The 27,996-nt window shown below is 43.8% G+C and overlaps 1 protein-coding gene across 1 annotated transcript; it reads left to right on the forward strand.

The window, feature by feature from the left end:
* Positions 1-27,996, forward strand: ints8 (integrator complex subunit 8). The gene is made up of 27 exons (XM_071367296.1): positions 1-138; positions 1,313-1,448; positions 1,604-1,778; positions 1,931-2,071; positions 2,181-2,252; positions 2,354-2,405; positions 2,516-2,698; positions 4,445-4,552; positions 4,727-4,879; positions 17,275-17,375; positions 17,599-17,740; positions 17,904-17,974; positions 18,169-18,344; positions 20,829-20,959; positions 21,083-21,193; positions 21,485-21,689; positions 23,337-23,458; positions 23,715-23,899; positions 24,100-24,193; positions 24,280-24,341; positions 24,511-24,629; positions 26,825-26,928; positions 27,095-27,145; positions 27,257-27,330; positions 27,442-27,506; positions 27,599-27,642; positions 27,808-27,996. Exons 2-27 carry the CDS (start codon positions 1,319-1,321, stop codon positions 27,922-27,924), a joined length of 2,988 nt encoding a protein of 995 aa, XP_071223397.1. The 5' UTR covers positions 1-138; positions 1,313-1,318; the 3' UTR covers positions 27,925-27,996.

Below are 27,996 nucleotides of genomic sequence, written 5' to 3' on the forward strand. Positions count from 1 at the left end.
GCGGATCCGGATATGCCGTCAGAGATGTTTATTGAGCAAAGCGAATCATTAGAAAGCATCTTGGAGTAAGCTAGCTAACGTTAGGTGTCAAAACATTAAACCTTTCTGAATATTTTTACAATTGCAAACTCAAAAAAGGTAAACTGTCATGCATTTACATTTGCCAGCTTGATAATATTAGGGAGACCCACCTAGCTAGCATCAACCGCTAGCTGCAAACATTAGTTTAGATAGCTAGCTAACTTTTGTTTGCTTGATTGTGCACCTCATCAGATGTTTTTTTCTTTAGCTTAATTTCTTTAGGATTTTGATATTTGTATAACTTAAGTTAGACTGGTTTTGGATTTACTATTTAATATCCATTGGAAATTTGGTTACTTAGCTACTAGGTGGCATTTTTGGAAAAGGGAGCTTGCAGGGTTGGTAGCTCTGGGTCCAGTGATTCCACTAGATAGCACAGCCACAATCAATTTGTCTATATCGTAAATATTTATGAAAACATTTGTTTTTAAGTTGAGGTTGGGTGTAAGGTTATATTGTCGTTAGGTTTAAAATTAGATTTTAAATAGAGAAATTGTAGAAACAGGCGGGGTTTATGACTTTGTGGATGTGTTAAGTATCTGGTCCAGGGTGTAGTGAACGAACGCGACCAGAACTACAGGGTTCAGGTTGCAAAACTTTCGAATTCCCTGCATTTCCCGAAATCCCGTTTGGGATCAAAAGGGAACTACCATTTCTGGCAAACTAGTGAATTTATTTTAAATTTGGATCAATTCCATTATAATTTAGGAGATTAGTTAATTGCAACTTCAATTCAATATGAAATTGCTATTTCTTGTTGCTTATTGAGGATTTTTTTCAGTGCTTTGAGGTGAAATTTCTAACCAGCATTGTTAGCTTCTTAAAAATGTAAATGTAAGCATAATGTAACCTTGCTCTCCAGAAGCCAAGGAAGCATTCTATCTTATCCCCAGGGTTCTCAGGTGTAAGTATTGCCCACAGCTGGGACCATGGGGACTACAATCCAGACACTCTCTGTTTTAACATTTAGAAATGTTAATAGACTCTCTTGCGATATGGTTTTGGAAACATAAAATCCTCTACTTTCACATCACATAAAAATAATTTCACAAATGCAAAACATACAGTTACTGTACACTGTTGGTACCGGTTTAACAGTTGCAGCCGACAGTATATTTTTTTCTGGCATCCTTCCATTATACAGATCCCCCCTGGATGGAAGATGCCTTCGTGAATAGAATTGTCATCTATGAATAGCCTAAGTGTAACCAAGACTGTGTGACACTGACAGGTGGAGATGAGTGCAGAGGCGGTAGACCGTGTGGCTGTGAGCGGCAGCCGGCCGAGCACTCCTCCTCAGACCTCCTGGTTCGAGTTTCTCCTGGATGAGATGCTGCTGGAGAACCACCTCCAGAAGTCCCATCCAGGTCTGCAGAGAGAAAGAGAGAGAATCCTCTCTGAATATTGGTCCAGATCTGATTGGCATAACCATATTGGTAGCAGTGATTGAACTTAGACATGAGTGGACTCAAACTCGACTGGTTTGTTTGATTGAAAACGTATATATGTTTCCTTCTTTCAGATCCTGTTCCAGTGCAGCTTGTCATCCAGTTCCTTGAACAAGCGGCCAAGCCCTCTGTGAATGAGCAGAACCAAGTCCAGCCTCCTGCAGACAACCGCAGGAACCGCACTTTGAAGCTGTTGGCTCTTAAAGTAGCAGCACACTTGAAGTGGGATCTAGATGTATTGGAGAAAGGGTGAGTGTGATGTAGAAACGTTTGCAGTGACTCTTTTTATTCGAGAATTTGTTGTTATTCCATTACCCTGAAAAGCTTGAACAGTCGTGTGGTTTTGTTTGTTTTTATGTAGGTGTTTCATATTGAATTGACACATCCTTTTTCCCCTCCAGCTTGACTATTCCTGTGCTGAACATGCTGCTGAATGAGCTGCTGTGTGTGAGTAAGGTTCCACCTGGAGTGAAACATGTTGACCTGGATCTGTCCACCTTGCCTCCAACCACTGCCATGGCTGTCATCATCTACAACCGCTGGTGAGAATGGGTACTGCAGAGGAGGGTTGATTTGTGCTGTATAATAGACCACCAGGTTGACATAATTCTGTCATTTCTAATAATTGTATCCATATTTTGTCTCTCGAAGGGCCATACGAACCATTGTGTTAAGTAGTTTTCCAGAAAAACAGACAAAACCCGGGCCTCATCAGATGAACATGTAGGTTCTCCTTCTGCTTTCAGAACTAAATTGGTATTGCTGTAAGTATGACAGGAATTTTATCAGTACAGCATTACATCCCTTTTCCATGTTGTCTATAGGTTGAATGTTGTGCAGCAGGAAAAAGAGTTGACTGAAAATATCCTGAGCGTGGTGAGTCTGCTATTTTCCTCAGGAAATATTAGACAACGGAACACCATTTTAAAACATGAGTGAATGACCTGAGGGATTACATGGTGCTGTGTCACTGTCTCTTATTGCAGCTGAAAGAGCAGGCAGCGGACTCTATCATGGTGTTGGAGGGATCTCTTGGTCTGAAGAAGGACTTCTACATCCACACCCTGAGGACTCTGGATCTGCTGGCTGCCGACCCCAGTACTGCTAACGGAGAAACGGAGTCCTCCACAGCAGGCCTTAGGATCAGTGCTGATGAGCTGCACTGTCAGGTGGGTAGACTCACAGAGACTATTAAATTACCATATTATATACAGTACCACATCGGCTGCGGAGAGCGTGATCACAGTCTTCCCGGAACATGCCTCGAAGCGAGCATAGAAGTCGTTTAGCTCATCTGGTTGGCTCGTGTCACTGGGTAGCTGTCGGCTGTGCTTCCCTTTGTAGTCTGTAATGGTTTGCAACCCCTGCCACATCTGACTAGCGTCAGAGACGGTGTAGTTCGATTCGATCTTAGTCCTGTATTGAAGCTATGCCTGTTTGGTGGTTCGTCGGAGGGCATATTGGGATTTCTTATAAGCTTCCGGGTTAGGCTCCCGCTCCTTGAAAGCGGCAGCTCTACCCTTTAGCTCAGTGCGGATGTTGCCTGTAATCCATGGCTTCTGGTTGTGGTATGTACGTACGGTCACATCTCTGTGTGTGGAGTAAAGGTGGTCCAGAGTTGTTTTTCTCCCTCTGGTTGCACATTTAACATGCTGATAGAAATTTGGTAAAACAGATTTAAGTTTCCCTGCATTAATGTCCCCGGCTACTAGGAGCGCCGCCTCTGGGTGAGCGTTTTCCTGTTTGCTTATGGCAGAATACAGCTCATTCAATGCTGTCTTAGTGCCAACTTCAGTCTGTGGTGGTATGTTAACAGCTACGAAAAATACAGATTAAAACTCTCTAGGTAGATAGTGTGGTCTACAGCTTATCATGATATACTCAACCTCAGGCGAGCAATAACTCGAGACTTCCTTAGATATCATTCACCAGCTGTTATTTAAAAAAATAAATAGCCAGACGCCGCTCTTCTATCCTGCCGGTACAGGGTATAACCAACCAGCTGTATGTTGATAGTGTCGTCGTTCAGCCACGACTCTGTGAAGCATAAGATATTACAGTTTTGAATGTCCCGTTGGTATTTTAATCTTCCGCCTAGGTCATCGATTTTATTCTCCAAAGATTGCACGTTTGCTAGCAGAATGGAAGGAAGTGGAGGTTTATTAGATCACCTACTAATTCTCAGAAGACAGCCTGCCCTCTGGCCCCTTTTTCTCCGCCTCCTCTTCACCCAAATCAATGGAATCTGGGCCTTTTCCCGAGAAAGCGGTATATCATTCACGTTGGGCTCGTTAGACTCGTTAAAGGAAAAAAAGGATTCTGCCAGTCTGTGATGAGTAATCGCGGTCATGATGTCTAGAAGTTATTTTCAGTCATAAGAGACGGTAGCGGCAACAATATGTACAAAATAAGTTACGAACAACGCAAATAAACAAAACAAAAACGCAATCGGTTGGGGACACGTAAAACATCAGCCTTCTCCAGCGCCATTGCATTCCAGGTTGAAGCTGGTTGAGAGAATGCCAAGAGTGTGCAGAGCTGTCATCAAGGCAAAGTGTGGCTACTTTAAAGAATCTCAAGTATAATATATTTTGATTTGTTTAATACTTTTTTGGTTACTACATGATTCCATATGTGTCATTTGATAGTTTTGATTTCTTCACTATTATTCTAAAAAAACTCACTATTACTATAAAATAGTAAACATAAAGAAAAACCCTTGAATGAGTAGGTGTCCAAACTTTTGACTGGTACTGTATATAATTATTGTTTAATATATGTCCTATTAAAGTTCTATATGTCATTATATGGGTAGACTACTCTAGATAGAAGATTATCCTATTGGATGCGGTATGGCCAGAGAGAACGGCTCACAGAGCTCAAGCTCTTGGTAAACAACGTCTTGTGTTCTACAGGTGCATTATGATTTGGGAGGTATTTTTTTTCAACAAGGCTGCTCAGACCAACTGGCATATGAGAAGGCTAGAGAGCATTTTCAACAAACACGAGAGTTGCTGTTGAAGGTACAGTATTGAGCTGTAGATGTTGATATATTTTGCTTTGGTCGTTTCATGGTCTCTTGCACTAAAATATATTCAAAAACGTATCATACATTTGGTCTGACTTTGATTCAATTTGATATGAGTTTTTGTGTTAATGATGTTCATCACTGTAGCTCTGCTGTTCTTGTATTGCAGTTTGACTTGACGCTTCACGTTCACCTGGATGAGAAGCGTCTTGCTGGGTACTGGAATGCCTGCAGGGCCCTGACTGGAGCCTTGGACCCCAGTGACACCCAGCTAAACCCCTACGGACAGATCAACAGCCTCATCAGAACTCGCAACTACCAGGTCAGTCAGCCTGAGGACATAATGCAACAAGCAGAAAAACAAGTTAGCACCAATGTAGACTGCCCTGCTGATGATAGTATAAAAATGTTCTCCTGCGGTTTAGGCATTATGTAAGGAACTGAAAGCCACACAAACAATCAGTAATTTTGTGAACAATTATTTATTCGTTTTTCTTGCATGTCCTAGACAATTACCGTTTCACGATATTAATATGTACAGTTCATTGGGGGGAAACAATCACAAACTAAACAACACCATACAAATTAAAAATAACAAAACAAAATAGATTAAAGACGAATAGTTTTCTGTTTTTCCAAATTAAAACGGCCTGTTAAAATGCAATTCTCAAAGGCTACCAACCCAGAGCCACAGCATTGCCCTGCTCCCTGCTCTTCTTTTTTCCTATCTCACATTGTTGTGAAATGTAGCTCTTGCAAGTGGGAGCATGTGACCATTTACCAAAGTTTTGTGCTTGGCCCCACGCTGTCTGGCAGTGAATGTCCAAGTACATAAGAAGGCACTGTGATGCCGACACGTTGGTAAATACCCAATAAATTACTGGGAGTTTATATATGGAGTGTGCGACTCTTATTTATTTTGATACTTTATAGTTTATTCACCGTTTAGTCAGCTCCTCCAAACAAAATAATTTTTCTGGGTGTACGCCAGCTCATGTTTTTTTTTATTTTACAAGTACATAAGCAACCATCTGCAAAGGGCAATACCCGGTTCAAAAACACTGCTGTTGATGCAGCCATAACAATCCGCCTCTCTTGACAAGATAATGTATTGCTACGGCTACAACCCAGCAGGAGGCGGGATGGGCAAAAGGGTAGGTTCCTGCCAAGAATGCCATTTTAAAACACTAACAACATGAACCCAAAGAGACTTTACCGGTACACAGCTCCGAAAGGTCCTTCTCCCAGATCTCCATAACAGGTAGATGTTTTATATTACGAGTCACTAGCCTATCATATGGTGAGCACGCCATTCCAGCTTTCCTTGGACATGAAAGCGGTTTCAGTAAAGAGTGAGAGCTTGGTTTGGTGTCCCATGGTACACCAGAGGTTTTCAACACTGTACGGAATCTGAGATTTAAAAACCCCCCAGGAAGAACCAGGGAGAGTGACTTTCAGAACTTGAAAGGAACAAATCCCTTGCAGGTTGATGATGCACTTTAAAACAAGAATATCTTGCTTAGACCACAGAGGGAATGTAAACTGCATAATGCCAGATACAATACAATTGTTATTCCAAATAGGAGAACTCGTGAAAATTGCATGTTGTGCCAAGATAATTATTGATTTGGTGCCAAACAGTCAAATGTATTTTTGTTATAATAGATCCCATAAAAGATTAGGCTTTTTTTGTTGCTTTTTCCCAGAAGAAGGAAGGTCCTGAATTCTAATTGGGTGAGACTTGGCCTCCTCTATTGTCCACCAAGGCACATCTGATGAGTCATGCCAAATAGTCAATGACCTCAGCTGATATGCCCAATAGTAGAGTTTAAAGTTTGGTAAAGAGAGCCCTCCAAACTTTTTTGGGGCATTGTAAGGTGGAGAGACAAAATCTAGTTTCCCATTCCAAATGAAATTTCTCACCAAGATATCTATGTCCTTAAAGAATTAAGTTGGGGGAGGAAGAATTGAAAACAGGAAATTCAAATGTGGGTGGACATTCATTTTAATAACCTAAACTCTCCCATAAAGAGTAACATGAAGTGGAGACCATCTACTCACAATTATTATTTTCAATGTTGCATCAAAATTCTCCTTAACCATGGGTTGCAAATTAGGTCAAATTTTTATGCCCATGTATGTAAATAACTTATTTTCTAAAGTGAGTGGTTAAGAGGGTAAATTAACTTGTTTAGAGGCATTAAGATCGACTTGTACAAGTTAATTTTATAGCCAGAGAAAGAGCCTAAATTCTTTAGAGGTCAAGTACGTGTGGTATAGAATTAGAGATATTGGACAAATACAGTAAGGTGTCATCAACATACAGGGAGATATGGTGGACTGTTTCTTTGATTTTAATAGGTAAAATTGTAATATTTTACCTGATGGCCTGGGCTAGCAGTTCTAATGACAGGGAAACTGAGGTATATAGATCGGAATAAAACGTTGTAAATGTATGATTTAATTTGGGAGGGATAGAAATAGAGTTCACCTTTTTTATTGTTCCTAATGACATCAATAGATGACAAATGTTCAAGTTTGCGTCAATTAATTTCCAAGTGCCTACTCGGTCTATCCGCATTCTCATAGTAATTCTGGCTCGCTTTCAAGTGAATAAATTCAGCCCTAGAACTAGTCACCATCTTAGGCTCAGTTTTAAATGCGGTGGGTTCTCTCTGCACATCTTCAGTGTAGTTAGACTTTTGCATCAACTCTAGACAGGCTATTTCTCTCTGTAATTAAGAATCAAAAGGTTGCTTTTTAAAAATTCTGTGATGAAAAAGTACATATTCCTAATGCAACACTTTGTTACTTCCCTTAATGTACTGTATTTTGGTCTACCCCTGGTTGAGCATTTTTTTTTTCTTTTTTTTCACCTTTATTTAACCAGGTAGGCTAGTTGAGAACAAGTTCTCATTTGCAACTGTGACCTGGCCAAGATAAAGCATAGCAGTGTGAACAGACAACACAGAGTTACACATGGAGTAAACAATAAACAAGTCAATAACATGGTAGAAAAAAAAGAGAATCTATATACAATGTGTGCAAAAGGCATGAGGTAGGCAATAAATCGAATAATTACAATTTAGCAGATTAACACTGGAGTGATAAATCATCAGATGATCATGTGCAAGAAGAGATACTGGTGTGCAAAAGAGCAGAAAAGTAAATAAATAAAAGCAGTATGGGGGGTGAGGTAGGTAAATTGGGTGGGTAGTTTACAGATGGACTATGTACAGCTGCAGCGATCGGTTAGCTGCTCGGATAGCAGATTTGTAAAGTTGTTGAGGGAGATAAAAGTCTCCAACTTCAGAGATTTTTGCAATTCGTTCCAGTCGCAGGCAGCAGAGAACTGGAAGGAAAGGCGTCCAAATGAGGTTTTGGCTTTAGGGATGATCAGTGAGATACACCTGCTGGAGCGCGTGTTGCGGGTGGGTGTAGCCATCGTGACCAGTGAACTGAGATAAGGCGGCACTTTACCTAGCATAGCCTTGTAGATGACCTGGAGCCAGTGGGTCTGACGACGAACATGTAGCGAGGGCCAGCCGACTAGGGCATACAGGTCGCAGTGGTGGGTCGTATAAGGTGCTTTAGTAACAAAACGAATGGCACTGTGATAAACTGCATCCAGTTTGCTGAGTAGAGTATTGGAAGCTATTTTGTAGATGACATCGCCGAAGTCGAGGATCGGTAGGATAGTCAGTTTTACCAGGGTAAGTTTGGCGGCGTGAGTGAAGGAGGCTTTGTTGCGGAATAGAAAGCCGATTCTTGCTTTGATTTTGGATTGGAGATGTTTGATATGAGTCTGGAAGGAGAGTTTGCAGTCTAGCCAGACACCTAGGTACTTATAGATGTCCACATATTCTAGGTCGGAACCGTCCAGGGTGGTGATGCTAGTCGGGCGTGCGGGTGCAGGCAGCGAACGGTTGAAAAGCATGCATTTGGTTTTACTAGCGTTTAAGAGCAGTTGGAGGCCACGGAAGGAGTGTTGTATGGCATTGAAGCTCGTTTGGAGGTTAGATAGCACAGTGTCCAAGGAAGGGCCGGAAGTATATAGAATGGTGTCGTCTGCGTAGAGGTGGATCAGGGAATCGCCCGCAGCAAGAGCAACATCATTGATGTATACAGAGAAAAGAGTCGGCCCGAGAATTGAACCCTGTGGTACCCCCATAGAGACTGCCAGAGGACCGGACAACATGCCCTCCGATTTGACACACTGAACTCTGTCTGCAAAGTAGTTGGTGAACCAGGCAAGGCAGTCATTAGAAAAACCGAGGCTACTGAGTCTGCCGATAAGAATATGGTGATTGACAGAGTCGAAAGCCTTGGCCAGGTCGATGAAGACGGCTGCACAGTAATGTCTTTTATCGATGGCGGTTATGATATCGTTTAGTACCTTGAGCGTGGCTGAGGTGCACCCATGACCGGCTCGGAAACCGAATTGCACAGCGGAGAAGGTACGGTGGGATTCGAGATGGTCAGTGATCTGTTTGTTGACTTGGCTTTCGAAGACCTTAGATAGGCAGGGCAGGATGGATATAGGTCTGTAACAGTTTGGGTCCAGGGTGTCTCCCCCTTTGAAGAGGGGGATGACCGCGGCAGCTTTCCAATCCTTGGGGATCTCAGATGATACGAAGGAGAGGTTGAACAGGCTGGTGATAGGGGGTGCGACAATGGCGGCGGACAGTTTCAGAAATAGGGGGTCCAGATTGTCAAGCCCAGCTGATTTGTATGGGTCCAGGTTTTCCAGCTCTTTCAGAACATCTGCTATCTGGATTTGGGTAAAGGAGAAGCTGGGGAGGCTTGGGCGAGTAGCAGCGGGGGGGGCGGGGCTGTTGGCCAAGGTTGGAGTCGCCAGGAGGAAGGCATGGCCAGCCATTGAGAAATGCTTGTTGAAGTCTTCGATTATCACGGATTTATCGGTGGTGACCGTGTTACCTAGCCTCAGTGCAGTGGGCAGCTGGGAGGAGGTGCTCTTGTTCTCCATGGACTTTACAGTATCCCAGAACTTTTTGGAGTTAGAGCTACAGGATGCAAATTTCTGCTTGAAAAAGCTGGCCTTTGCTTTCCTGACTGACTGCGTGTATTGGTTCCTGACTTCCCTGAACAGTTGCATATCGCGGGGGCTCTTCGATGCTATTGCAGTTCGCCACAGGATGTTTTTGTGCTGGTCGAGGGCAGTCAGGTCTGGAGTGAACCAAGGGCTATATCTGTTCTTGGTTCTGCATTTTTTGAACGGAGCATGCTTGTCTAATATGGTGAGGAAGTAACATTTAAAGAATGACCAGGCATCCTCAACTGACGGGATGAGGTCAATATCCTTCCAGGGTACCCGGGCCAGGTCGATTAGAAAGGCCTGCTCGCAGAAGTGTTTTAGGGAGCGTTTGACAGTGATGAGGGGTGGTCGTTTGACCGCGGACCCGTGGCGGATACAGGCAATGAGGCAGTGATCGCTGAGATCTTGATTGAAGACAGCAGAGGTGTATTTGGAGGGCAGGTTGGTCAGGATAATGTCTATTAGGGTGCCCATGTTTACGGATTTAGGGTTGTACCTGGTGGGTTCCTTGATGATTTGTGTGAGATTGAGGGCATCAAGCTTGGATTGTAGGACTGCCGGGGTGTTAAGCATATCCCAGTTTAGGTCACCTAACAGAACAAACTCTGAAGCTAGATGGGGAGCGATCAATTCACAGATGGTGTCCAGGGCACAGCTGGGAGCTGAGGGGGGTCGGTAGCAGGCGGCAACAGTGAGAGACTTATTTCTGGAGAGATTAATTTTTAAAATTAGAAGTTCGAACTGTTTGGGCATAGACCTGGAAAGTATGACAGAACTTTGCAGGCTATCTCTGCAGTAGATTGCAACTCTTCCCCCTTTGGCAGTTCTATCTTGACGGAAAGTGTTATAGTTGGGTATGGAAATCTCAGAATTTTTGGTGGCCTTCCTAAGCCAGGATTCGGACACGGCAAGGACATCAGGGTTGGCAGAGTGTGCTAAAGCGGTGAGTAAGGCAAACTTAGGGAGGAGGCTTCTGATGTTGACATGCATGAGGCCAAGGCTTTTTCGATCACAGAAGTCAACAAATGAGGGTGACTGGGGACATGCAGGGCCTGGGTTTACCTCCACATCACCCGAGGAACAGAGGAGTAGTAGGATGAGGGTGCGGCTAAAGGCTATCAAAACTGGTCGCCTAGAGCGTTGGGGACAAAGAATAAAAGGAGCAGATTTATGGGCGTGGTAGAATAGATTCTGGGCATAATGTGCAGACAGGGGTATGGTGGGGCGTGGGTACAGCGGAGGCAAGCCCAGGCACTGGGTGATGATAAGAGAGGTTGTATCTCTGGACATGCTGGTCTCAATGGGTGAGGTCACCGCATGTGTGGGGGGTGGGACCAAGGAGGTATCAGAGGTACGGAGAGTGGAACTACAGGGTCCATTGCAAACCAAAACAATGATAATGATAACTAGCCTGAACAACAGTATGCAAGGCATATTGATATTTGAGAGAGACATACAATAAGGCATAAAGTGATTGCAGGTCTTGATTGGGAGAGCTAGCTAAAACAACAGGTAAGATAACAGCAGCAATAACAGGGTGCTAGTCTAACACAGCAACAACAGGTAAAAATGGCGACGACTAGGCAGAGAGGGTCGGATTAACTACACACAGATCCTGAGTTAAAGCACAGAGCCGACAGATAAAACACAAATAAACAGAATGGAGTACTGTGAATTAATGGACAGTCAAGCATGCATCAGCTATGTAGCCAAGTGATCATAGTGTCCAGGGGGCAGCCGTAGATGGAGCAGGGAGGCCTCCACTAAGCTAGCACGCGGCGTTTAAAGTTAGTAGCCCGGGGGGTGGTCTGCTCAGACGGAGGGGGTCTGCTCAGACGTGGTCGTGTCGACAGAGAATCCAAGCCAGATGGCGATGGCGAAAGAGAGGTTGTGAAATGTAGAATTGTGTTTGCTAACTGGTGCTAGCTTCGTGGCGCTAGGTGCGCTAGCTGCAAGCTAGCTGTGAGGATCAGAAGTAGTGGCTCAGGGATTACGGCAGGAATCCGGCGTTGTTGTCGAGAGACAGTCCGATGCTGGTAAATTGGTGAGTAATATCCAGGCTAATAACAGGGCTGGTGTCTGTGCAGAAGGTAAAAGCTACTAGCAGCGGCAAAAAAATGGCTAAATTAGCTTGTAGCTGGTATTGTAGCCCAAGAATTCGCTGGTAGGCCTCTTCAGCTAGCCGGCAGATGGGCCTAGCTCGAGGCTAGCTCAAGGCTAACTGGTGCTTGCTTCGGGACAGAGGTGTTAGCCAGTAGTAGCCACTCGGTTGCAGCTAGCTAGCTGTGATGATACGGTGTAATTGTCCAGAGCTTAACCTGTAAGAAATTCTTAATGCCAGCCAAAATTGTGTTTTAAGAATTCCCTATCCCGTAAAAGAAAAACATTAATCCCTTAACCTGTGACTTCTCAAATTAGTAAGTCAATAATGGAGAATGGTAAGATAACAGCATAGGTAAAATATCTGCATGGGATATACAGTACATTTCAGAAAGACTGAGTCTGTAGTCTCTAGTACTAGGATTTCTTAGGTGCCAGGCATCCACAATGTTCAAGTCATCTAAAAAGCTCTTAAAATAATTTGAAGGTGCCCGGTGTGCCAAGATATTAGCACTGGTGGTATCAATAGTAGGATCTAGAGTCAAATTCAAATCTCTACCAAGAATGGTCACTGAATCTGGGAAGTCAAACATTTTAAGCCTTTGGTGCATACATGGAGGACTAACCTAATTTAGTGTCATTAATAGTAAGAGGCATAACAATACTGACCATAAGTGTCTCCCCCAGACACCCCCACCTTCATTAACTTTTCTCTTAATTACAATTATAACACACTTTGGTTTCCTTGGGGCACAAGAGTAGGCTATTATCGACTGACCTGTACCACACCACATTGACTCGGTACCTGTATCCCCTGTACATAGCCTCGTTATTGTTATTTCTTTTAACTTTTAGTTTATTTAGTTAATATTTTCTTACAAGCCCTTAACCATCAATGCAGTTAAGTAAGCATTTCACGGTAATGTCTACACCTGTTGTATTCGGCGCATGTGAGAACTTGTGTTCTTATAAAATTTGTTCTGAAATCTATTGAGATCAGTGGGAAGTAGGAATGCTAAATCTGTAAAAAAAAATTGTACGTTCTAAGTACTCAACTTAATTCTCTTAATAGGGGTGTTTGAAAAAACTTTGCACAGAATATTGTTTAGACCCTTCACAGAACAGTGCAAACTGGCTCTAACCAGAATAGAAAGAGTGGGAGGTCCTGGTGCACAACTGAGCAAGAGGACAAGTACATTAGAATGTCTAGCTGGAGAAACAGACGCCTCACAACTCCTCAACTCTCCACTGTTGATGTTGAGACTGGTGTTTTGCGGGTACTATTTAATGAAGCTGCCAGTTGAGGACTTGTGAGGTGTCTGTTTTTCCAACTAGACACTGTAATGTACTTGTCCTCTTGCTTACTTGTGCACCGGGGCCTCCCACTCTTTCTATTCTGGTTAGAGCCAGTTTGCGATGTCCTGTGAAGGGAGTAGTACACAGCGTTGTACGAGATCTTCAGTTTCTTGGCAATTTTTCACATGGAATAGCCTTCATTTCTCAGAACAAGAATAGACTGATGAGTTTCAGAAGAAATGTTTTTGTTTGTGGCCATTTTGAGCCTGTAATCGAACCCACAAATGCTGATGCTCCAGATACTCAACTAGTCTAAAGAATGGCAGTTTTATTGCTTCTTTAATCAGAACAACAGTTTTCAGCTGTGCTAACATAATTGCAAAATTGTTTTCTAATGATCAGTTAGCCTTTTAAAATTATAAACTTGGATTAGCAAACACAACATGCCATTGGAACACAGGAGTGATGGTTGATGATAATGGGCCTCTGTACGCCTATGTAGATATTCCATAAAAAATCTGCCGTTTCCAGCTACAATAGTCATTTACAACATTAACAATGTCTACACTGTATTTCTGATCTATTTGGATATAAAATGGATATTTCTAAGTGACCCCAAACTTTTCAACGGTAGTGTACATATTCTATAGTGTTTAAAATAAACATAACCAACAGAAAAAACAAAATAGAAAAGGCCAGTAGGCCGAGAGGTCGCCAGCTGGTAGACCTGAGTTGGGAGTCCCTTGGATGCTGACACAATATGGGGACGCCAAGTAAACCTTATATTTAAAATAAAAAGCTTATTGTGTTCTTCTCTATCAGATAAACATACAGTGCATTCGGAAATTATTCAGACACCTTCCCTCTTTCCACATTTTGTTATGTTACAACCTTATTATAAAATGGATGGAATACATTTTTTCCTCATCAATCTACACACAATACCCCATAATGACAAAGCGAAAACAGGTTTAGACATTTTTGCAGTATTACAAATAAAAAACTAATAACTTTTATTTAAAGTAAGTATTCAGACTCTTTGCTATGAGACTTGAAATTGAGCTCAGGTGCATCCTGTTTGACAATCCTTGAAATCTTTCTAAAACTTGATAGGAGGCCACCTGTGGTCAGTTAAATCGATTGGACATGATTTAGAAAGGCACACACCTGTCTACATATGGTCCCACAGTTGACAGTGCATGTCAGGGCAACAACCAAGCCATGAGGTCAAAGGAATTGTCCGTAGAGCGCCGAGACAGGATTGTGCCGGGGCAGCATTGAAGGTCCCCAAGAACACAGTGGCCTCCATCATTCTTAAATGGAAAAAGTTTGGAACGATCAACACTACCTAGAGCTGGCCACCCGCCAAACTGAGCATTTGGGGGAGAAGGGCCTTGGTCAGGGAGGTGACCAAGAAACCGATGATCACTCTGACAGAGCTCCAGAGTTCCTCTGTGGAGATGGTTGTCTTTCTGAAAGGTTCGCCCATCTCTGCAGCACTCTACCCATCAGGCCTTTATGGTAGAGTGGCCAGACAAAAGACACATGACAGCCCGCTTGGAGTTTGCCAAATAGCACCTAAAGGACCTGACCATGAGAAACAAGATTCTCTGGTCTGATGAAACCAATATTAAACTCTTTGACCTGAATGCCAAGCGTCACGTCTGGAGGAAACCTGGCACCATCCCTATGGTGAAGCATGTTGGTGGCACAATCATGCTGTGGGGATGTTTTTCAGCAGCAGGGACTGGGAGACAAGTCAGGATTGAGGGAAAGATGAATGGGGGAAAGTACAGAGGTATCCTTGATGATAACCTGCTCCAGAGCATTCAGGACCTCAGACTGGGGTGAAGGTTCACCTTCCAACAGGACAACGACCCTAAGCACATAGCCAAGACAACGCAGGAGTGGCTTCGGGACAACACAGGAGTGGCCTGGACTTGAACCCAATCAAACATCTCTGGAGAGACCTGAAAATAGCTGAGGTAACAGTCACCATCCAACCTGACAGAGCTTGAGAAGGTCTGCAGAGAAGAATGGGAGGAACTCCCCAAACAGGAATGGAAGACCCAGAGTTACCTCTGCTGCAGAGGATAAGTTCATTGGAGTTACCAGCCTCAGAAATTGCAGCCCAAATAAATGCTTCAGAGTTCAAGTAACAGACACATCTCAACATCAACTGTTCAGAGGAGACCACGTGAATCAGACCTTCATGGTCGAATTGCTGCAAAGAAACCACAAAAAAACACCAATAAGAAGAAGAGACTTGCTTGGGCCAAGAAACACGAGCAATGGACATTAGCCCAGTGGAAATTTGTCCTTTGGTCTGATGAGTCCAAATTTGACATTTTTGGTTCCAACCACCGTGTCTTTGTGAGATGCGGTGTGGGTGAACGGATGATCTCTGCATATGTATTTCCCACCATAAAGCATGGAGGAGGATGTTGGGGGGTGCTTTCCTCGTGACACTGTCTGTGATTTATTTAGAATTCAAGACACACTTAATCAGCATAGTTACCACAGCATTCTGCAGCAATACGCCATCCCATCTGGTTTGGGCTTAGTGGGACTATAATTTATTTTTCAACAGGACAATGACCTAACACACCTCCAAGCTGTGTAAGGGCTATTTGACCAAGAAGGAGAGTGATGGAGTGCTGTATCAGATGACCTGGCCTCCAACTTCAACCAAATTGAGATTGTTTGGGATGAATTGGACCACAGAGTGAAGGAAAAGCAGCCAACAAGTGCTCAGCATATGTGGGAATTCCTTCAAGACTTTTTGAAAAGCATTCCAGGTGCAGCTGGTTTTAGTATTTGGTATTTTATAAGGATCCCCATTTAGCTGTTGTAAAAGCTATTCCTCCTGGGCTATTCCTCCTGGGGTCCACACAAAGCATGAAACATAGTACAGAATAACATAATGCAGAACATCAATACACAAGAACAGCTCGTGGACAGAACTACATTAAAAAAAGGCACACGTAGCCTACATATCAATGCATACACACAAACTATCTAGGTCAAATAGGGGAGAGAATGCCAAGAGTGTGCAAAGCTGTCAAGGCAAAGGGTGGCTATTTTGAAGAATCTCAAATATAAAATATATTGTCATTTGTTTTAGCACTTTTGGTTACTACATGATTCAGTGTGTTATTTCATAGTTTGTCTTCACTATTATTCTACAATGTAGAAAATAGTGAAAATAAAGAAACCCTTGAATGAGCAGGTGTTTTTGACCGGTAGTATCTATCTAATCTATAGAAGGGAACCATGGGAGCGCTAAGCAGAACTCATGATTATTACAGTTTCCTGTTTTCTATTGCTCGTTCATGTACAACGAGGACAGTCAATGCTTTCTGAAGGCTATGCAGGACTTTCTGAGCCTCATCAGGAGTGTCGAATATCGATTTGTTGTGGGCCACTTTAAGCTTAGCAGGATACAGTAGAAAGTTCGTTTTAGCTCTTTCTCAGGCTTTGCATGAGCGACCCAGCTGCTTTTGTATGCATCCATGAAGGCCTTTTTGTAGGTATAGCGGAGCATCCTGAAGATCAATGTTCTCGGTTGGTTGTTACCGCCTGGTTTTAGTTCAGCGTCGATGCGACGTGCGCGTTCCAGCTCAATCACCCCACGGGATAACAGTCTGGGGAGCCACAGGCGTAAGGATGAGATGCATGAATAATCTTCCATCTCGGCTAATTGACTCACAATCCCATAGGAGTTATCTGCGTAGTTACTGATTTCATCAGTGTTGTGTTTACATTGTATTGTCTGTGTGGGATGATTTTGTTGCGACCAGCCTAGTTTACCTTTTGTGTTTCTCAGTCTGAAGTTGGATGAATTTCATCTTGAATAATTCCATGTCTGTGAAGATGGAATTGACTGTGACACTGGTAGATATCATATCAGTGCGCATTTCAAGTAAAGAGTATTTTTAGATCACCACGCTGTCCCGGAATAAGGAAGAGTTGAGAGAAAACTGACTCATCCATGCCGGGAAGGTGTGTGCCTGTAGCCCCAAACACAGAAAGCATGCTCTTTCTTATTGAGTTGTAGACTTGGTAGTCAGGTCCAACATATCGAGTTTTCTCTTAGCCTGTGTTTCAGTGTTCATCCTTGTTCGTGATTAGTTAAGAGATGGTCAAAAGTACGATAGAAATCGCATTTTAAAATTTTGCACCAGCGTGAGCAAAACTCCTATGCCTCCTATCTTGCTCAGTAACCGGAAGTCCTTGAAGTAATTGAAGGCTCTTCTTTTCCTTAGGCTCTTGTAGAGGCTTTCATCAAAGACAATGTGTCCCTCAGCTTGCCCAACCACCTCAGACAGTCTGTCCTGAGGGAGTTTTTGCACAAAGTCCAGCAAGGGTGAGAACACTTGGTGGTTAAAGCATTCAACCCAGAATTAAAATGGTATCTTTGACATGTACTATACACCACTTCACTGTTTTTAGGTGTAAATATTTTTCTTAGAACCAAATGTATTAAAATGAGGCACATCAGTCTTGATTGCATGCAAGCAATCCCAGCTTTAAGACGTTTAAATGCTTGCCGGTGTTATGTTAATGCTCTGTTTACATGATGTACACAGGGAGAGGGGCCTGGACGAAGTGTGTCACAAGCTTTGCGTGTGCAACGCTGTTCGCGACGCCCTGCAAGGGGAGGTCCTCAGTGTGCGTTTTCAGCAGCTGCTCCACAAGCCAAGGAAACATGTGGTGGACTTTATGCTAGAGGTAGAACTACAAACTCATAGCCTGATGTTAAACCACAATAAATGCTATGCTCACCATTGTTTCAGTCTGGTTTAACCAGGCTAACAAACCCACTCTTCTCAATGAAAACTGAATTCCTATCTATAAACACTAATCTACATTCAAACTGTGTTTCCTCTTACAGGTATGCACAAGGTCATTAGACAAGGACCGTTCATCAGAGACCTCCAAAAGGAAGATGGTTATTTTTCTAAAGTGCGTAGGATTGAGTTGATTAACTTAGATGAGGCATTTTGTAAGCTTGTAATAACTGCAGATTTATTGTGTTGGTGTAGCTTGTTGATGGTGAGCAGTATGCCAAATCCTGATACCTGTCCTGACATTTGATGCTTCCCCATCATAGACATGTATTCATATCTTTATACATCATTGTCCCCACTCCCATACAGAACCCTGTGTGAGAGCTTGGCAGAGCCCCACCTGGTGTTCGTGGTGACCGCCCACAAGCTGTTCACGGAGCTGCTGAAGGAGGAGGATAGGAAGATTCTGGTGGAGCAGATGAGGAAGAGGTCAGCCACGGTCAACCTCTGTGCCAAGCCTCTGCCCTCCTTCTATGACATCCCAGGTATGCTGCTAAACTCAGCATTAAAAGAAACGTCCTCTCACTGTCAACTGCGTTTATTTTCAGCAAACTTAACATGTGTAAATATTTGTATGAACATAAGATTTTACAACTGAGACATAAACTGAACAAGGTCCACAGACATGTGACTAAGTGAAATGGAATAATGTGTCCCTGAACAAAGGGGGGGTCAAAATCAAAAGTAACAGTCAGTATCTGGTGTGGCCACCAGCTGCATTAGGTACTGCAGTGCATCTCCTCCTCATGGACTCCACCAGAATTGCCAGTTCTTGCTGTGAGATGTTACCTCACTCTTCCACCAAGGCACCTGGAAGTTCGGACATTTTTCGGGGGAATGGCCCTCACCCTCCGATCCAACAGGTCCCAGACGTGAGATCCGGGCTCTTCGCTGGCCATGGCAGAACACTGACATTCCTGTATTGCAGGAAATCACGCACACAACGAGCAGTATGGCTGGTGGCATTGTCATGCTGGAGGGTCATGTCAGGATGAGCCTGCAGGAAGGGTACCACGTGAGGGAGGAGGATGTCTTCCCTGTAACGCACAGGTTGAGATTGCCTGCAATGACAACAAGCTCAGTCCGATGATGCTGTGACACACTGCCCCAGACCATCACAGACTCTCCACCTCCAAATTGGACCCTGGGCATCTTTCTTTTGGTGTTTTTCAGTCAGTAGAAAGGCCTCTCTAGTGTCTTAAGTTTTCATAACTGTGACCTTAATTGCCTATAGTCGTAAGCTGTTAGTGTCGGAGCGACCGTTCCACAGGTGCATGTTCATTAATTGTTTATGATTTATTGAACAAGCATGGTAAACAGTGTTTAAACCCTTGACAATGAAGATCTGTGAAGTTATTGGATTTATATTTGGTAGCATTGCCTTTAAATTCTTTAACTTGGGTCAAACGTTTCGGGTAGCCTTCCACAAGCTTCCCACAATAAGTTTGATTAATTTTGTCCCATTCCTCCTAACACAGCTGGTGTAACTAAGTCAGGTTTGTAGGCCTCCTTGCTCGCACATGCTTTTTCAGTTCTGCCCACAAATGTTCTATAGGATTGAGGTCAGGGCTTTGTGATGGTCCCTCCAATACCTTGACTTTGTTGTTCTTAAGCCATTTTGCCACAACTTTAGAAGTATGCTTGGGGTCATTGTCCATTTGGAAGACCCATTTGCGACCAAGCTTTAACTTCCTGACTGATGTCTTGAGATGTTGCTTCAATATATCCACATAATGCCATCTATTTTGTGAAGTGCACCAGTCCCTCCTGCAGCAAAGCACCCCCACCACATGATGCTGCCACCCCCGTGCTTCACGGTTGGGATGGTGTTCTTCGGCTTGCAAGCCTCCCCCTTATTCCTCCAAACATAACGATGGTCATTATGGCCAAACAGTTCTATTTTTGTTTCATCAGACCAGAGGACTGATTTCCCCCAAAAGTACGATCTTTGTCCCCATGTGCAGTTGCAAATTGTAGTCGGGCTTTTTTTATGGTGGTTTTGGAGCAGTGGCTTCTTCCTTGCCTTCTTTCTTGCTCCTTTCAGGTTATGTCGATTTTATAGGACTCGTTTTACTGTGGATATAGATACTTTTGTACCTGTTTCCTCCAGCATCTTCACAAGGTTCTTTGCTGTTGTTCTGGGATTGATTTGCACTTTTCGCACCAAAGTACGTTCATCTCTAGGAGACAAAATGCATCTCCTTCCTGAGAGGTATGACGGCTGTGTGGTCCCTATACTTGCGTACTATTGTTTGTACAGATGAACCAGACTTGTGGAGATCTGAGGTCTTGGCTGATTTCTTTTGATTTTCCCATGATGTCAAGCAAAGAGGCACTGAGTTGAAGGCCTTGAAATACATCCACAGGTACACCTCCAATTGACTCAAATGATGTCAATTACCTTATCAGAAACTTCTAATGACATAATGTTCTGGAATTTTCCAAGCTGTTTAAAGGCACAGTCAACTTAGTGTATGTAACTTCTGACCCACTGGAATTGTGATTAAGTGAATGCACAAAGTAGATGTCCTAACCAACTTGCCAAACTATAGTTTCTTAACAAGAAATTTGTGGAGTGGTTGAAAAATGAGTTTTAATGGCTCCAGCCTAATTGTATGTAAACTTCCATCTTCAACTGTATCTTTGAAAGACTGTACTGAAAAGGGACGTTTATTTTTTTTGTAGAGTTTATATTAGCACTGCTGTCTGGCTAAACACAGGTGCCACACAACATCACTTCGGCAAGTATTCAGAGCTCTGTATGGCAGGGGTGGAGGAGTAGGGGCCTGTATGTGGGTTCTTAGGTGATTTAGTAGATCTCTTGTCTGTCTTGCATGGACAGTTTGCCCTCTTGTTAGTCTAAAGCTCCCATCAAGGAGTGATGCAGTCTTCTTTCCCATGCATTATGTTATGGATGTGCATATCCCTCTGATCCTGTGCTTGTCCTTCTGTTCCCTGTTGCTCCCCAGCTGCGGCCAGTGTCAACATTGGACAGCTGGAGCAGCAGCTCATCCTCTGCCTGGACGCCCGCCGCATCCGGCAGATCCTAATTGAGCTGCACAGCATGGCCGAACGACCCTTCTGGCGGGTTAACAACAAGGTCAGGGTTCAAAGGTCACCACAGCTGGACACAGACTGCTTCTACAGCACCTATTATTTTGAATGTTAGCAGGGATGTTGTTCGAAGGATACTTACCTGAAACTTTATTCCTTGTACCTACAGTGGGAAGTTCCTCCAGATTACATCAATGTGATACTCAACATCAAAGACAACCTGACCAAGGATCTGGTGTATATCCTCATGGCCAAAGGGCTACACTGCATCACTGTAAAGGTCTATCCCGTTCAAATTCTCCATTAAAATCATGAGAATTATGGAATATGAAGTTCATGGGTCAACACAATGTTACTGTTGGTTGATAGAAGATGGGATGTATTCCTTGTCAACAAACCTTGATTTTGTAATACTTGTAGGTCCGGTTTCCCAGGCACAGATTAGGCCTAACCCGGAACTAAGAAATGCTTTCTTCGTTTTAGTCCAGGAATAGGCTTAATCTGTCTGGGGAAACCAGCCCATAAAGAATTTAGGTTGATCTCAACCTTTGTAATGTTGTTGGTATCCCAGGACTTTGCCCACACACGGCAGCTCTTCTCAGCCTGTCTGGAGCTGGTGACGGAGTTCTCTCCTAAGCTAAGGCAGGTGATGCTGAACGAGATGCTGCTTCTGGAGGTGCGGGCCCATGAGACCGGGGTGGCTGAGGGTAGCAATGTCCGACCCCCACCCGACCTGGTCAGCAGGGTGCGAGGCTACCTGGAGATGAGGATACATGGTAGGTGAATGGAGAAACGGTCACTTTACTCGTGAAACGTTCAAGGCAAAAATAATGAAGCACATGGAATTGAACGTTTGATTTCGGGCCTCCGGTCCCTCAGCATTTTGCCATATCAGTGTCCTATAATGTACAGTTGTGGCAACATATATTGGCAGCCTTGCACTTTTCTTAAATAATTCCCTATTTCTTCTGAAATAAATTGAAATAATTTCAACATTGTAGAACCAATTTTGTTTTAATAAACTTCAGTTTAGAATTTTAATTTAAAAAATTAAGACAAATGGCATTGGTAGAATTATTGGCACCCTAGAGCTAGTACTTGGTCACACAGCTTTTGGCTGTTCACAAATGCTTCCTGTAGCCATCAATGAGCTCTTTGCAGAAGACTGCTCTAATTCTTCAACGTTTGAGGGGGTGCCCTACACCAACTGCTGTTTTCAGCTCTGACCATGGGTTATAAATGTGATTCATTCTTCGCTGGCCATTCCAGAACAGTCCAATGTTTGTTCTTGAACCATTCCAGGGTGCGTTTGATGTGTGTTGTGTCGTTGTCCTGCTGGAATACCCACAACCTTCAACAGAGACACAGGTTTTGGATCCTGGGTTGAACATTACACTCCAAAACATTTTTATAATCTGCTGATTTCATGTCTTGCACACATTCAAGTCACCCAGTACCAGAGACAGAAAAGCAACCTGGGTCTCCATTGAAGGTTGTGGGTCTTCAAGCAGGACAACGACCCCAAACGCACACCAAAAAGCACCCAGGAATGGTTGAAGATGAGATGCTGGACTGTTATGTGGCCACTGACGTGTCCAGAGCTGAATCGCATCCAAAACCTATGGTGAGTGGCGCAGAGGTCTAAGGCACTGCATCGCAGTGTTGCCGCGTCACTACAGCCTGGGGTTCAATCCCAGGCTGTGTTATTACCGGCCGTGACTGGGTGTCCCATAGGGCGGCGCACAATTGGCCTAGCGTCGTCCGGGTTTGGCCGGGGGGCTTTACATGGCTCATCGCGCTTTAGCGACTCCTTGAGGCGGCCCGGGCGCCTGCAGGCTAACTTCGGTCCTCAGGTGAATGGTGTTTCCTCCAACACATCTGTGCAGCTGGCTTCCGGGTTAAGCAAGCGGGTTTTAAGAAGCGAGGTTTGGCGGGTCATGTTTCGGAGGACGCATGACTCGACCTTCGCCTCTCCCGAGCCCATTGGGGAGTTGCAGCGATGAGACAAGATTGTAATCACGAAATTGGGGAGATAAGGGGCATTTGAAAAAATAAAGAATTAAATGGCGATCTCAAAACAGAAGTCGGTGTAGGACACCCCTCAAACATTGAAGAATTAGAGTAGTTTGCTTCTAAAAGAGGGCCAAATTGCCAGTAGGAGCAACAATCTCATTGATGGTTACAAAAAGTGTTTGTCTGCAGTTACCTTGGCCAAAGGCTGTGTGACCAAGCTCTGGGTTGCCAATAATTTTGCCCATGCCCATTCTAAACTTAAGTTTACAAAAACAAAAACTGCTTCTACAATGTTGAAAATTTGACACATTTGTATTTTTCTTAAATGAGGAATTAAGAAAAGGGTGCCAATATATTTGGCCAAAACTCTATGAATGCCTATGGTCCCTGTGTGTTTCTTGCCATTCCAGATCTCCCTCTGCGCCAGATAGTAGGGGAGGAGTGTGTGGCCTTCATGTTGAACTGGAGGGAGAATGAATACCTGACTCTGCAGGTGCCCCAGCAGCTGGTCATGAACAACCCCTACATCAAGGTACAGGCCTCTCAAAGACTGCATGACACCTCACTTTCTATCTGAAGAGGATATAAGATGTGTTTATCATCAGTGTTCTGTGACTGAACCGTATCATAAATACATTTGTGACGCACACAACTACCACACTGGTTATTGCTTTGTGATATTGAGACGTGTTCAATGTTACTTGTGTGCCAGTTAAGTTGTATTGTGGTCTGTTGATAGACTCAAATCCTTTGCTCTACACCTGTGGCACACCTTTTGACCCCAATAGCTGGGTCAGCTCCTGGCCTCCACCTGTAAGGAGCTCCCGGGTCCTAAAGAGAGCCGGCGTACAGCCAAAGAGTTGTGGGAGGTGGTAGTCCAGATCTGCAGTGTGTCCAACCAGCACAAGAGAAACAGCGACGGACGTGTCAGCCTCATCAAACAGAGAGAGTCCAGTATGGGCATCCTGCAAAGGTAAACGGGCCGGTAGTCATAGTTGGACAATTACCAAATAAGAATGGATGAAATAAACATGATTACACTCAGGTTAACTACTGTTTTATAACTACAGGTTTCTTCACCTGGCTTAGTCCTCATCGGTTTATACTGAAAATTGAGGCAGACATCAATGTGCTAAGTCGCCTTCTTGCTGACGTTTCCCATATTATTTTTAGGAGCCGATTCATCACATTCGTCAAGAAGCTTCGGGAACCACTGGTGCTGACCACCCTTATCTCACTTTTCGTGAGGTTTCATAGCATAGTCCGGGTAGGTTTGGCCACCTTCCGCACACTGGTGCAGGCTATAACGAAACATGTTCTCTCATGGTTGAACAAATGTGCATCTCTCTACAGGATGATATTGTCAATGAAGTGACAGCAGAACACCTTGCCATTTGGCCATCAACCCTGGCAAAGTATGAACACCCGTTTGCTTCTATATGGCTACAGAATGTGGTCCTATTTTCCATTGAGTTCCATTTTTGAGTTTCTGAAAGATAGCGTCTTTCTTATGATGACTATTTACTTTGCTACTCACCCGACAGTAAGGCTACTTTACTGTCTTCGGTAATGTTTGTCTTCTAGCATGCAGGCTGTGGATGTGGAGGCGGTGGCTGTAACGGTTAAAGAGCTCGTGACCTACGCCCTTACGCTGAACCCCAACAACCAGTCCTGGCTCATCACGCAGGCCGACATCTACTTTGGTAAGCAGCACTCAGATGGTGGTAGGGAACCTTACCAGGGGGTGTATGTATCAAGTGTTCTGAGGAGTGCTGATCTGGAATTGGATCCCCTTTGTTCAGGTGATCTAATTCATTGTGATCTAGAAGGCAAAACTGGCCCTAAATCAGCCCTCCTACTCCGAGTCACTTGATATACACTGAGTGCACAAAACATTATGAGCAACTGCTGTATCCATGGCAGACTGACCAGGTGAATCCAAGTGAAAGCTATGATATCTTATTGATGTCACGTGTTAAATGCACTTCAATCAGTGTAGAGAGACAGGTTAAAGAAGGATTTTTAAGCTTTGAGACAATTGCGACATGGATTGTGTATGTGCTATTCAGAGGGTGAATGGGCAAGACAAAAGATTTGTGCCTTTGAACAGGGTATGGTAGTAGGTGCCAGTACTGCAACGCTGCTGGGTTTTTCACGCTGAACAGTTTCCCATGTGTATACACAAATGTCCACCACCCTGTGGGAAGCATTGGAGTCAACATGGGCCAGCATCCCTGTGGAACGCTTTCGACACCTTGTAGAGTCAATGCCCAGACGATTTGAGGCTGTTCTGAGAGCAAAAAGGTTGGAGAGGGGTGCAACTCAATAGTAGGAAGACTGATGTTTTGTACACTATATATACACAATGCATTCGGAAAGTATTCAGACACCTTGACTTCACATTTAGCTACGTTACAGCCGTAATCTAAAATTGGTTAAATTATTTTCTCCCCCTCAATCTACACACAATAGCCCATAATGACAAAGCGAAAACAGGTATTTAGACATTTTGGCAAATATATAATAAATAGAAATACCTTATTTACATAAGGATTCAGACCCTCTGCTATGAGACTCGAAATTGAGCTCAGGTGCATCCATTGATCATCCTTGAGATGTTTCTACAACTTGATTGGAGTCAATTGAAATTCAATTGATTGGACATGATTTGGAAAGGCACACACCTGTCTATATAAGGTCCCACAGTTGACAGTGCATGTCAGAGCCAAAGACAGGATTGTGTCGAGGCACAGATCTGGGGAAGGGTACCAAAACTATTTCTGCAGCATTGAAGGTCCCCAAGAACACAGTGGCCATCAAGACTCTTCCTAGAGCTGGCTGCCCGGCCAAACTGAATAATCGGGGGAGAAGGGCCTCGGTCAGGGAGGTGACCAAGAACCCGATGGTCACTCTGACAGAGCTCCAGAGTTCCTCTGTGGAGATGGGAGAACCTTCCAGAAGGACAACCATCTCTGCAGCATTCCACCAATCAGGCCTTTATGGTAGAGTGGCCAGATGGAAGCAACTCCTCAGTAAAAGGCACATGACAGCCCGCTTGGAGTTTGCCAAAAGGCACCTAAAGGACTCAGACGATGAGAAACAAGATTCTCTGGTCTGATGAAACCAAGATTGGCCTGAATGCTAAGCGTTACGTCTGGAGGAAACCTGGGACCATCCCTACGGTGAAGCATGGTGGTGGCAGAATCATGCTATGGGGATGTTTTTTAGCGGAAGGGAGACAAGTCAGGATCAAGGGGAAAAATAAACGGAGCAAAGTACAGAGAGATCCTTGATGAAAACCTGCTCCAGAGCACTCAGGACCTCAGACTGGGGCGATGGTTCACCTTCCAACAGGACAACGACCCTAAGCACATAACTAAGACAACGCAGGAATGGCTTCGGAACAAGTCTCTGAATGCCCTTGAGTGGCCCAGCTAGAACATCTCTGGAGAGACCTGAAAATAGCTGTGCAGCGACGCTCCCCATCCAACCTGACAGCTTGAGAGGATCTGCAGAGAAGGATGGGATCAACTCCCCAAATACAGCTGTGCCAAGCTTGTAGTGTCATACCCAAGAGGACTCAAGGCTGTACTCGCTGACAAAGGTGCTTCAACAAAGTACAGAGTAAAGGGTCTGAATACATATGGAATATTTCAGTAGTTATGTTATAAATTAGCAAAATATTCTTAAAAACAGTTTTTATTTTGTCATTATGGGGAATTGTGTGTAGATTGAGGGGGTGGGGGAGGCAATTTTAGAATAAGGCTGTAATGTAACAAAGTGGAAAAAGTCAAGGGGTCTGAAATACTTTCCGAATGCACTGTACAGACCCTAGAACAAGTTTAGTGTAGCTAGTTGTCCCAGTCAAGTAATGTCCTTCTCTATTTTGTCTCCGCAGTGACCAACCAGTACTCTGCAGCGTTGCATTTCTACCTCCAGGCTGGGGCAGTGTGCTCTGACTTCTTTACCAAGGCTGTGGCTCCTGATGTCTACACTGACCAGGTAGAGAAACAGTCTGGTGTTTTCAAATGGAACTCAAAGGGCTCTGGTCAGAAGTAGTGCATTATAAAGGGAATAGAGTGCCATTTGGCACACAGACTTAGTGTTTTCTTGTTTAAACACCCAAGATCACTGGATTAGTTGTGACGCTGATCTTTTTTCTTTGCAGGTCCTAAAGAGAATGATCAAGTGTTGTTCGATGCTGAACTGTCACACACAGGTCAGACTTCCTTCCAGAACGTTTATAATGGTTCTTATTCAATACGTTGAGATTTGAACTTTGTAAATGTTACATGGTTGAAGGCTATGATCATGTTGTCTTGCTGATTAGGTTGCAGTTCTGTGCCAGTTTCTAAGGGAGGTGGACTACATGACAGCGTTCAAAGCTCTTCAAGAACAGAACAGGTATGACAATTTATTGGGAGGGCGGGCCTTGTACACCCAGGCAACGAGATGCGATTTGGAAGGATGGCCCTGTGACTAATATAGGCCTATTTGTTCCATCTTATCATTTAGTCACGATGCCATGGATTCGTTCTATGACTACATCTGGGACGTCACCATCCTTGAATATCTCACACGTATCCTTTAATCTTTAGTTATTTACTTAGGCATTATTTTAACAGGCAAGTTTTTAAAACAATGTTTACTCCTTGACTGTGCATGCGTGTAGACATCCACCATAAAAGGGGTGAGAGCGAGAAGAGACAAATTGCTGTAAGTAGAATCTATTTCCATTGAATACATTGATTCGCTATGGCTTGTCTCCGTCGACAGTCATGTGTCTTTTGGAGAGCCTAGAAGCCCAATCGACTTAACCTTAGGGGTGGTTTCCCGTACAGATTAAGCTTAATCCTGGACTAAAACAGACTCTCTCCTCAGATCAAGGCGATTGGACAGACTGAGCTGAATGCCAGTAACCCCGAGGAAGTTCTGCAGCTGGCTGCACAGAAGAGAAAGAAGAAATTCCTGCAAGCTATGGCCAAACTGTACTTTTAGATAAAACCGGGCCACCAAACATGTGGGAGAATTTTTTTCAAATAAATAGTTCAGTTCATATTTTGTACTCAA

The sequence above is a fragment of the Salvelinus alpinus genome, chromosome 26 (assembly GCF_045679555.1).
Source record: "Salvelinus alpinus chromosome 26, SLU_Salpinus.1, whole genome shotgun sequence".
Lineage (NCBI taxonomy): Eukaryota > Metazoa > Chordata > Actinopteri > Salmoniformes > Salmonidae > Salvelinus > Salvelinus alpinus.